Source organism: Protopterus annectens, chromosome 3.part0 (genome assembly GCF_019279795.1).
Source record: "Protopterus annectens isolate FY-2018-M chromosome 3.part0, PAN1.0, whole genome shotgun sequence".
Lineage (NCBI taxonomy): Eukaryota > Metazoa > Chordata > Ceratodontiformes > Protopteridae > Protopterus > Protopterus annectens.
This window is the reverse complement of record NC_056731.1, coordinates 1,643,517,541-1,643,530,012: the sequence shown is the minus strand read 5'-3', so window position 1 is coordinate 1,643,530,012 and position 12,472 is coordinate 1,643,517,541. Positions and strand designations below refer to the sequence as shown.

General features: G+C 38.0%; 1 protein-coding gene across 2 annotated transcripts in view; it reads right to left on the bottom strand.

The window, feature by feature from the left end:
• The window catches only part of DCAF13 (DDB1 and CUL4 associated factor 13), a 781,821-nt gene that overhangs the window by 484,916 nt on the left and 284,433 nt on the right, over nucleotides 1–12,472 (bottom strand). For both annotated transcript variants that reach the window (XM_044065680.1, XM_044065681.1), the window contains exon 8: nucleotides 3,226–3,390. In XM_044065680.1, coding sequence (XP_043921615.1) covers nucleotides 3,226–3,390 — 165 coding nt within the window. The remainder of the gene's footprint in view (nucleotides 1–3,225; nucleotides 3,391–12,472) is intronic.

The following is a 12,472-nucleotide window of genomic DNA, read 5'->3' as shown; positions in this document are numbered from 1 at the left end:
AGACGTTAATATTTTTAGCCAAAAGTTAGGTACTGCACAAGGGCTGGGGGTTTCCAATAAGGAGCTTTTCTTAATTTTATTTCTGTTTCTCTGGCCGTTACTTCATCCCATTTCATATCCTGTACAGCTGAAATTCTTATTCTTTTACTACTTCCATCTATTCAGCATCTTTGCTATAGTCTATAATCTTCATGGCTATTTCTCCAAAACATGTCTACTTCTTTTTTGGTGGTGTTTCTATTCCTTTTGCTTAGTTTTCCCAATTCCCTATAAAACTTTTTTGGGTGATCAATAAATTACTTATTTTGTACTTTTCTTTTATATTTATTTACATATCTTTGGAGGTCTTCCGTCTGTGCTGATATCTTTAGATTAATATTTATAATAATGTACAATAGGTCCTAGTCTGTTCTGATATTGCATGTTGTTTTACTACGTCTATCCTTCTGAGTACTTTTGTTAATCTGTTTCCAGTTGAGTAATCTTCTGTGATACTTCTTGTGTTAACTGCATCATCGTTTTCTCTATTTAATACTTCCATGATGGCATTTGATTTCTCCCCTTCCTTTCTCTTACTGCCTTGTATTTTTGTGGTAGGACTGTTATTAATTTAGCTGCACAGCAATATATCCTATTTACTTGCATCACTTGAATTTCTATAAACATTCTTGATGACCGTGTTCATTTGTTTTGTTCAACTTTTAACAATTTAGGTCTTATTGACTTTCTGTAGTCTGTATCTTTCATTCATCTTAATATGTCAATCCATCTCAATTATATCAAGCAATTCTTCCCTTAGATCATTTTCTTTTAAACTAAGGTCACATTCTTGGTCCTTTGCCTCCTGTGGGCATTCTACAGAAAGTTATAGAAAATCTTCCTGTGCCATATTCTCTTCAGCTTCATCTATTGCTCTTTCATATGGGAACTTCACTGGCCTATCACTCCACAACATTGACTGTGTCACAGATGCTAGTTTCATATTCCTTCCCTTGCTGTGCACCTCCAACTGAACTTTTGTACTAGTTTCCTACTGAAGGCTCCAAAGTATCTTTATATGGCAACAGATCAGACGTTTCCTGCTCCATTGGTTTCTCCTTAATTTGGGAATTCATTATTCTATCATGCTGTGATGTTTTCAGAGTTAGATTCTCTACACCAAATCCTTCACTTCACAGATGGTCCTTGACTTCATTTTCTATATCTTTAACTTCTCCATTACTAATACTCTTTTCTGCTGTCCCCATTTGTTTTCTTATTTTTTGTATTGTAAAATATTTCGTATCTGGATGATTTTGCTTGTATTTCTCTTCAAATAACTTTGGTGCTGCTTTTTTATCCTGATTAGTTTTGCTTTCTCTTTTGCATAAACATTGCACCATATTAAATCTCTTTCCCCCCCATGTTCTTAGTTCTTCTTCAGATGTTTCCCACTCTTTCTGCTTCTCCTTACTTGGGGGACTCACTGCGCCATTATGCAGTGACATAACTTGAGTTAGACTTTTTACACTAAATCCTTCACTTTGCATGCATCTCATAATTTCACCTTCTGTTTTTTTTTTACTTCTACTTTACTAATCTTCTGTTCTACATTCCTCCTTTGTGATCTTATTTTTTGCATTATGACATGCTCCATATCTGGGTGCCTTTGTCTGTATTTCTGTTTGAATTAATGTATTAATTAATTTGGCTTTCTCCTTTGCATAAATATTGCACCATATTAGATCTCTCTCGCTTTCCCATGTCCATATTTCCTTTTTATACCTTTCAAAAATCTCTAGATTTTGTTCTTTATATTTTCACACTTTCTCATTTGTTTCTTTTTGCAAATGGCCCAAGGTTTCTTGGTCTACAGAAGGTTTTTCATGACTTGCAAACTACTCTATGTATATGGAAATACTTCCACTACAATGCTTGTGGGCACCTTTTGCGGCACTGATGCATGTTTTTCCACACATATATGTTGCCCATAGTGGTTTTACTTAGAAAACTGTTTGCTGATTACAGTGGACCATTACTGCATGTTACATACCTGCTTTATCTACAAGCAATTTCATATCTATGTGGCTGTGTGAAAGATACAAGTTCAGACATGGCATGTTTTCTATTTCTGTTTAAACACATTGTAATATTATCTCTCTCTCTTGCTATATATATATATATATATATATATATATATATATATATATATATATATATATATATATATATATATATATATATATATATATATATATATATATATATATATATAAAGAGAGAGATAGACATATAAAAACAAACCCACATACATGTACAAACATACTTGCATACGTTATGTGCAGACCCATAAATCCATAATGTACACGAAGCCAACATATACGCAATGTATTAATGTAGTGTAAGTTTGCATATTTGCATGATTATTTCACATGAACTCTGCATGTTATATTATCCCTTTAGGTACTACCAAAATATTACATCACAGATTTCATTATTTGGACTACTGCAGTGTAAGACTTTCTGGGATTCCACCCTATGTACAAGATGACAACTGCTGGGGTAACCAGCCATGTGTGAACAGTATGTGTACATTTCCCCAATAAGCAACAATAATGAATGTCTTAGCTGACACAGACAGGATTCACAGTGGAATGGATGGACCCCTGCCACAAAAGAATGACAGTATGCTCCAGTGACCAACTCTCACCTCCATCTCAGGTAACCATGGAGTGTATGGCTTTCACTCTGATGGGGAAACACATGGGCTGGCTATCACCATGCAGGAGTAATGAATAGGTTCGTTGGTAGGGTGCTGGGGTGGATGAGGTCTGAAGGGAGTTTAAAAAGAGAGACAAAACAAGACAATGCACTTTTCCTATAATAACAAATGTAACGGGATTTTTTTTCAATAAAAAGTAAATAAAGTAGTAGCACACTTCAGCAATGTGCATGAACACAAATGCAAATTACAGGATGCTCAACAAAGCAACAAGACAAACAGCACTATGCACTATGAAGAAATATAGGAAAAAAACTAACATTCAAGAAGACAGACTGCAGAATACATATGCAGGGATAAGATATAAATATTAACATGGAAACAAGAAACCATTTATCACATCTTTAATGGCCTTCAAACAGAAAAGAGATTACCTACATGAAGGCAATCATTTGATTTAAAACTATTAATTATGCATTAGGGATAATTTGCCAAAAGACAAGTTTACTCAAAAAATCACTGACCTGCTGTGACTCTTGTCCACTGGGAAGATGCGAACTGATTTGTCAAAGCTAGCAGACACAAACTCTTTTCCAGTGGGGGAGTAATCCACATCGAGTACAGCAGACACGTGGTCCATGTGCACTGTTACAGGCGTGTCAAAGAAACGCATGTCAAATGTGTAAAGGCTGCAAAAGAATGCAACAACATTAGGATTACAAAACAAGAGATTCTGTAGGTGACCGCTGTGCTACACTCAGAAATGTATTCTAACTAATGCACACACCAATCAATTTATCATACACATACTCCTGTACTATACAACTACGAAAAAACTATCATACACACAAATCTAGATATTTGTGCTGTATAAGGTGGTTCAAAGCAATACAAAAGTAGCCAAATATGTAAAGATAAAAAAAAAAAAACATTTCAACTTGTAAATGCAAGTGTTTCAGAAGACACAGGAAAAATACAATACAATTAAAGTAATACACATTAAATAACACATTAAGTAGGCTTCACCATTTACTGAAAATTAGGTATTTCTATGCACTACTTCTAATTTAATATGAAAAGCACTACTGGAAAATAGCTGCTGTTTATTTTTGTTAGCCATGGAAGACCATTGATCCACATGGGCCTTTTTCAGACTTGCCCTGTTAACTCATTCACACCTTACCCTTTTTGTGTACTTAACTTTAACACTCAAAACTCCTTTTGGTGTTCTGTCATTTTCTGGAACTGGCTTTCTTAACTAAGTGACTTACCAATTAATAACATGCAACATAAAAACGGCAAGGTGTAAGTAACAAAAACACACAAACTACTCAGAGGAAATATTTATCAGTTTGTCACTTATAATTCATATTTTCATAACCAAGAGAACTATATGTTATTATGGAGCATGGTGTGAAATGTCACGATGGGAGACAGAAAAGTACATTGTCACTGTCCTTGTATAATATACTACACTCAAGAGACTGCTAGCTGTTCATTATGAATTATTAAGATATGCACTACTTCCCCACGTACATCAATAGTTCCAAAACCACCTGCACAGTTACTGGTGTGTAATAGAAGTGCATGTCAAAAGTGCAAAGGCTGCAACAGAATAAAAAAGGTTAGAATCTACAAGTAGTTACATATTTGTCTGTCCGTGTATAAACAATGTGAGCGGTTAGGCATGGGATTCTCTTTCGAGTCCTACAAACCCAGTCCTAAACCTGTGACATCCCTCATGGCCTGCACTTTCACCTATGGTCACTACAGTTTAATGTATGGCATCAGGTGAAACGTTTGATGATGCTGAAGAAAAGTAATTTATATTTGTGCTATGTGCTATACGTATAATATTCAGTGTTACTTTTATTTGTTAATTACATAAAGAACAATGTTTCATATTTCTGTATAAATCACACTAAAATGCAGTCAAATTAAATTTCTTGCTCTCATAAAAAAGCTTAGGTCTGGCTTAAACATAATCTGATCTGACACTATACATCTAAATCACAAAGTTTCCAAAACATGAAAAACTGAAAGTTTAGAGAAAAATACAGTTGTGGGTTTGCATGCATTTACTGCATTACAATATATTACACTGATTATGTAGAGTGTGAATACACTTTTACTCTGAAGGAGACTTATTACTGATAATGTTGTTTGTACCTTTTAACAGCATTTACTGTTCACAAAATATTTAGATTCGTTTGGCTTATGATTTTTTAACATAACTTTTCAGAAAATGCTCTGCAATCCAAGGATGCACGTCTGTTGTAAAAGGTGCGACATTCCATAACTCAGAGATTGATGACTTAAGTGACTTGAGTAAAGACGTGCAAGAGGCAAAGGAAGGCTGATGTAATCATACCCTGGACTACAGGAAGCATCTCTGCCAGACTGGCTGTTGCAGAATTCAAGGATGCCAGAAACCAATCTTCTGTATTGCATTATGTTCCTAGAAGTCATGCTAGCACAAAATATTTAAAAGTATAGCACTGGGAACAAAAGAAGGCAGACTTGTACCCCAGCAAAATTTATGAAACCTATAAGCCAGAAGACTATCATTCTCACTAGTGTTTCAAAGCAAAATCTGATAACTACTGGGGAAAAAAATGACACCTGTAAAGAGCACTTTCTCTGTGTTGTCACCTTTCTCTCCAAAGACTCGTGCTTTATCAATTTTTGAACATCAAGAAGCATACTCTGAAAAAGATATAAACAAAAAAAAATTGTTCTGCAAGCCTCCCACACCCTCAACTTACATACAAGCCCCCATTCCCTAAAATCAATACATAAAGCAACTCCACAGTCACACTACAGTGGAAACTGGGGGAAAAAGGCTACTGAATTGTCAGTACTCACAATAGAAGTGCAGGCAGTTTTAATAAATTGCAACCAAAAGAAATCACATGAAATTCACTTGCAAGAGAATGCCTCAACTAAGTCTGGCTGTGCAGAATACCAACGCTGCGAAGTGTTAATAAGCTACTTCCTGTGGTACAAGGTTTTATTCCTTCAGCCTTCATTTGTTAAAGTGTGACTTTGAGCAGGTCACTACCCAAACAGTGCTTTGGGATAATTGGGCGTTTGGGTTAGGCTCCTTAACGGTCTTCTGGACAGCGTGCCTAATGACTACCTATGAACCTAAGCGTATATACACAGTTAGGAAAACAAATTATATTTTTGTATAAATGTTTTCCCCAACATTATAGTTAAAATCAGAGAAAGTAAATATATCAAGGCAAAAGTGTCTGTGAAGCCTCGGGACCTGCAACAAGTGCACTTGGAAGGGAGTCTGAGCTGGAAACCTTAGAAATTAAAGAATCAACAGGATAGAATACAGCAGCAGAGCCAAAAACTGCTCCAGCAAATACATTTTCAAACCAGAAACAGGTGATAACATTTTAGAACTGTGGGAATTTCCAAAACTGTGCTTGAAGATTTAGGGTTTTACATTCAAGAAAAATGCTACTCATTTCTCAAACCCTCAGCCAATCTAACTGAAAGACTGACCACGCAGTGCACCCAAAGTAGAAAACACCAAGTTAAGTATGATGTATGACAGAACAACACTTCAAAATCATTCAGATAAGTAGTGCAAATTAAGGGGATTGTCACAGTAAGACTCTGTCCGGTTCAATTCTCAGCTAGAGCGTCTTCTGTGTGAAGACATGCGTGAATGGGCGTACCTTCGTTGAAGGTTGTGTGTCAGGGCTGGTAACTCGGCACGTAAAAATCAACTACCAATCATTAGCGGACCGGAGTTCCGCTGTGGCGACCCCTAACCGGGAAAAGCCGAAAGATGCAACATTCTAAGGCTCTGCACCTACAACTAATGGCTTAACAGAGCCTAGAGACAATTCTTATTCACAGACGTGGTTCTCATTTGTTGCACTTCTACAAAACCGCATAAGCAAACATTAAGAGACTTTGGTAGGAATTCAGGAACCCAGTTTATGCTGCATGGTAATACAAAGAAAATATCAGGAGGCCATCCATCAACATGCTTATTTTGTTTTCAGTCTACAATGCAGTATAAAATAAAATTAATAGATTGGGATAAATGCAAAGGTGAAGACTGGTGAAAGGTCCTCAAAGCCCCATGATCAAAGCAAAACAAAGAAGGGAATGCAGTTTTAACTCGGTCTTAAAATGAACCTCCTTTGGCATGACTGTCTCAAGCATTAAAGTCAGCTTCTTAGAAATGTCTACAGGGAATGCTGTGAGAGTCATGAGTGGATGATTAGCCTTGAAAAATAACCATTTCATACTATGCAAAATAGTTTTAACAAATGTGCATAAAAATTTTCACAGCTGAGCAAACCAAATACTTCCTGCCTGTCCCTACATTAATGCAGTTTCTTGCTTCTCTGAACTGCTAAACAGAAGTAATCAGTTTTGCTAGATATTGTAGTTTCAGTAAAAGGCTATTCTCAACTAATGCAGCCTTAAAGTAGGAAGTAACCAACAGCAGAGTAAGATTTCATTGCCATAAAATGGATGGGGGCTTGAGTGTTTAAGATAAGCATGGAGGAGTAATTCAATTACAGAAGGTTCAAGAGGGAGATGCAGCAAAGGAATCAAGTCAATGACAATTAAATACATTGAGACTGTGTTTTGGTAAACTGATGCAGTCCAGAAGTATGGTTCTGGTTCCAAATTAAAAAAAAAAAATGATGAGTTATATCAAAGAGTATGTTTTTGTCAGAAGGCAGACTGGATGGTTAATTTTCCGGTCAAGGGTTCTATTTCTCCCCGAGACTTTATTGTAACATGCTGGAAGTAAAATAGTAAAATAATCTGTGCCAGACCACAACAGAGAAATATAGGAGTATGGACCACAGTCGGGGGACCTGACCCAGTAAATGCTGAGTACAGAGTTCTCAAAGATGACTGATTCTTTCTGAAGTTACAAGGTTGCCACTGTACTGTCTGCTGTGTGCAAGTGTTGTTACACATACGCCAAGCACAGCTGGGTTTATCTGGGGCAATCTCCAAGTGTTGAAAGAAATATGGAGCTACATTTTTAAATATTAAATCATTAAGTAGCTTGGGTATATAGAGGAGAACCCATGTGTGGTGTACGCAATTTTATTACAAATATCCCCTGCACAAACTTACGTTTGTAGTACTACCGACATCAGAAGATGGCCTAGAGGGAATAATGATAATTTGGAGGATAAAAACATCGACTCCCACCTCCCCTTTTCACCATTTTCTACATGAAGTCAGGGAGTCACATCAATGGTTGTCATCCTTCTCGATTGAATGCCACTCTCCTAACTTCACTGACAGTCATGCATGTCTCTCACAGGTCTTCTTTCACACTATCAATCCATCTCCTTGCTGGACACCATTGCTTCCTCTTGCCTTCTTCCTGTCTATCCATATGTTCACCAGATTATTCTCTGCATTCTTGCACATGTGCCCAAACCACCGTAATCTGTTCTCTTTGCCCTTCTCTGCATCTGGAACTATTTGGGCTTCTGCTCGGATATCTGCAGTTCATCTGTCCCACAGTATACATACTATCACCTGTCTCAAGCACTTAATCTCTATCACCTCTAGCTCCTTCAACTGCTCTGCCTTCACTGCCCAGGATCCTGTATCACATAGTACTGGCAGCGAAAGTTTTGTACACCTTACGATTCAGCTTTTTTGTCATTCATCTGTCAAACTCTACCCCGACACTCTGTACCAGATGGCTGCAGCTCCTGTGATTCTAGCTCTGACCTCCTCATTCAGACTTCACTTCTCCTCAACCAACCCTTCAAGATATGTGAAGCTGTTAAACCTATTCAGCTATCTTCCCCTCTATCTCAGTTCCAATCTTTTTCTTATTTTTCCCCATTTGCTGGCATTACAACTGTCTTATCTGTACTTAGTCTCATCCCTTGTGCCTTTGGCTTTGCATTCCATTTCCCAATCATTTGCTGAAATTCTTGTTCAGAGTTTGTCTGTCTGTACTGCCACGTCATCTGCATGCAGCAGCTTTGCTGATATGTGCCTTCTGACCGGTTAATGTAGTCCATCACCAGTATGAACTGCAGTGGGCACACAGCTGAACCCTGATGCGCATCCACTCCTACAAGGACACCCTGCCCCATGATTCTGAATACCATCTGTGCTTGTGTCATTGGGCCCTTGTACATAGCCTGTACTAATTATACCAATGTGTCTGGACAATGAACAACTGCAGAACTGTCCAAATCACCTTTCTTGGGACCTTGTTATATGCTTTCTCCAAGTCTAGGAATGCCCAGTTGGGCTCTTTTCTCATCTCTAGCTTCTCATTTGTCTGTCTTTCTGGAAACATTAGGTCAGTTGTGCTGCATCCTGATCTGAATCCAAACTGTTCATCTCCCATCTCATTTTCTACTACTCTGCAAATTCTTTATGCTGCATATTTGTTCATATGATCATAGGAAGCTACTAGGACAAGCCTAGCCAAAATCAACCTGTGTTCCCAAGGGTGTCTGGTTCAAGCAGACACTAAAAATCAGCATCTATTGCCTTTGTCCAAGAGGGACACAGGTGGAACCCCCTGGGTGAATTTCCAGTTACGCATCCAATTGTCTAAATTATGCTTAAATAGGGCCAACAAGGAGCTTTGCTAAGCATGAATGGGAAGCTTGCTCCAAAACAAGGGCAGCCTCTGTGAGACAAATCTGTCTCTCCATTAAGTTCTGTTGATATGACATACCAGGTTAAGGTCGTTTGAGCAAGTGACCAGTGTGCCATTTGACTTGTGAATGTGCAGCGTTTCCATTAAAGTTGGGTCAGAGATTGATCTATATGCAAGGCACTGGGCACCTCTGAATAGTCTCCAGCAGTGTTATGCAGCGTGACACGAGTCTGATATCCCTATACTGTCCATAGTTGTGAATATCCCTTTGTTCTTGTGCACACTGGTACTAGAAAGCTCCGTTTCCCTCTCCCTCCATACATATTGTCCAGAGCCATTTCTCTCCCAACTCACTGAACATCTTTATCATATCTGCTGTGATCTCAGCTGAGCTTGCTGCTTTCCCTGACTTCATTTTACTTAGTGCCGTTCTTCTTTAGGCTGGGAACTTCTTTCATCTTGGGCTGTTGTCTGGGGCAGTACAGCATCTTTTGGGTTTTTCTTCATTCAGAAGCTGCTGGAAGTACTCCTTTCATCTGCCTTTGATGACCTGTGAACTGATAAGCAGGTTGTTGCTGGCATCCCTTACGAATGGTGTCCGATAACCATCATCATCTTTTAGTCTGTGCCTTGCAATCCAGTAAGAGTTTCTTTGTGACAGCTGCTGAGTCACTTTCCAGGAGCTGGTAGAGTCCATCTGATCCTTTGTTCTTTGCTATAGTAAAGGATCTCCCCTCTTTGTAGACAACTATTATTCCTTCATTGCTTGGCGCATCTTTTCCATCTCCCACTACTTCCTGCAGTCCTTTCTTTTGAACCTCCAGCATTCCATCAACTTACTATGCTCCGCTGCAATACCTGTTCTATAGTCCTCCCACAAGTTGTTTCCAGGTGGTGACATTCTGCAACTCCACCCATTTCTTCTTCTTCTTCCTGAGGAGCTAGAGGCCTGAATATTTCCTTAAGCTCTCGTGTTTTATCTCCAATCAACTTCCAGGTTTTCAGCCTAATCCCTGTTGGCCATGAAGACTCCTCTGACAATTGCTTGCAGCTACCTGTGGTGACCAGTTGTTTATGCAGTGGGGCAACAATTTTACCAGGGATGACTTTGTAACCACTCATTTTACCCCAATGCCTTTTCCTTACGACAAGGAAATTAAAATAGTTGCACATTGGACACTGTTGTATGTGATCTTGGGACTGTCTCACTTGGTGAACCATGTGTTAGCTACCATCATGCCATTTTACAGTCAGAAGTGTAGATGGCCTCTCCTTTTGTCCCATCCATGTTGACCCAGGCTGTCCTCATATCCTGTTCTGTCTGTCCCTATATGAGCATTCAGGTCTCTCATTATCAACACCAACTCATTGTCCTGCTTTATCTAGTAGGTCCTTCAACTGCTGTCTGAATGTTCTCTTTTTCTCTCTATCACAACCCCTAGTGTGGGGTACAGGTTGAGATTGTGAATAGTGCCCTATCCTTACACTGGAGTCTGACTGTCATAAACCTGTCACTAATTGTAATTGCATCTCTCATTGTCTTTGGAAGCCTCTCCCTTACCACAATTCCCACATAATTTCTAGTTTGTACTCCCTCATGAGTAGTAGACTCTGTATACCAAGCCAAGAAGCTTACAATGTATTCAGGAGACAAAATGGAAGGGCAGTGCAGTATGTCCAGCCTTCTTCATACCATGATGTCATCTACTTCCAAGCTACGTCCGGTCAGACTTTACAGAGTGCAACAATCTTTGGCAGGTTGACTGGATTTACCTCCAGTTTTAGCTCAATAGAGCTATCCAAGGTAACCCAAGCTGGGCAACTACACACCAATCGACCATCAGCTTATTGACTCTGGGCTGCTGGGCTTTATGGCAAGAACACAACAGCCATCAGAGAGACACAGATGCCTGGATTAGGTCGAGGTAAGCTAGGTCCTCAAGCTTTGCCCATTTTTGGCAACATCAGTCAACCTGACATAATCACAAGACACACGAGAATTAAATAAAGACTACTCATTTAAGGTTAGAGTATATAAGTGACAACAGAATCTGGAAAAGAAGAAAACACTCCTTCCAAACACATCTGTATAAACGAATTTCACTCCATCTGTAACAAATACTACTATTAATAAGAACAGGTCAACGCTTTCACAGAAAATATTCTGCTTCTTCAGATCATTAACAAACAGTTTAAACATTTAAAAGTGTATCTCAACCAATCACAATGTCCTAAAACAGTCACATGCCCTCTTAGCAATTAAAATAATGAAGCTCATATAACAAAGGAATAGCAACCTTCCTTAAAAACAAAACATTATAAAATCTGGAAGATTTGAAATTCATTGAAACTACATCACTATGATCGCTATTAAGATATCTCACCATTCATTAACCACTAAAACCAATTAAATACTACTAAAAATCACAACCCAAACTTTAAAAAACTATTGAAATAACATATTCAGTGTCAGATCCATCCTTAAACATTGTAATCAATCATATGTATAGTAGAAAACATATATATAATGCTAATACTGACAGCTTGTGATTAAAAGCACATCTTAGCATGTACGTTAAGAATAAACAGTGTACTCTAAACAAAGATTACAATTCATACCTGCTACATAAAAATCCTAAAATTCAAAATAGAAGCTTCCATAAATAAAGCGACTACATAAATTGCATATAAAGTTTGTATACAATCAAATGTATAGCAGTCACATGACTGAGCCTAGCCAATGCAGGACAAACTATTCTTAAACACACAATTCAAAAAACCTTAAATACAGAAGCCTCACAGAAAATCCCTATACTATTAGTCTTGTGACTACAGGAAAAAAACAGCTTAACAGCAAAAACAGACCAAGTAAATTACAGCAACACCGGCCTGCACAAAAATGTACAGCACTTCCATCAGGACGTAAATAACTAACTTTCTAAGAATCATTCAACTAGATGAAATAGAAAACTTAATCCTCATACCAACCCTGACAGCTTACAATTAAAGATGCATCTTATCATAAACGTTAAGAATATTTGTTTAGATTACATTGTGTATGTTTATCTGCCAAGTAAAAATCTAACTAAACTAAAAGCTGCTATAAACAAAGCAACTAATCGAACAAAATGTACAGCAAATGT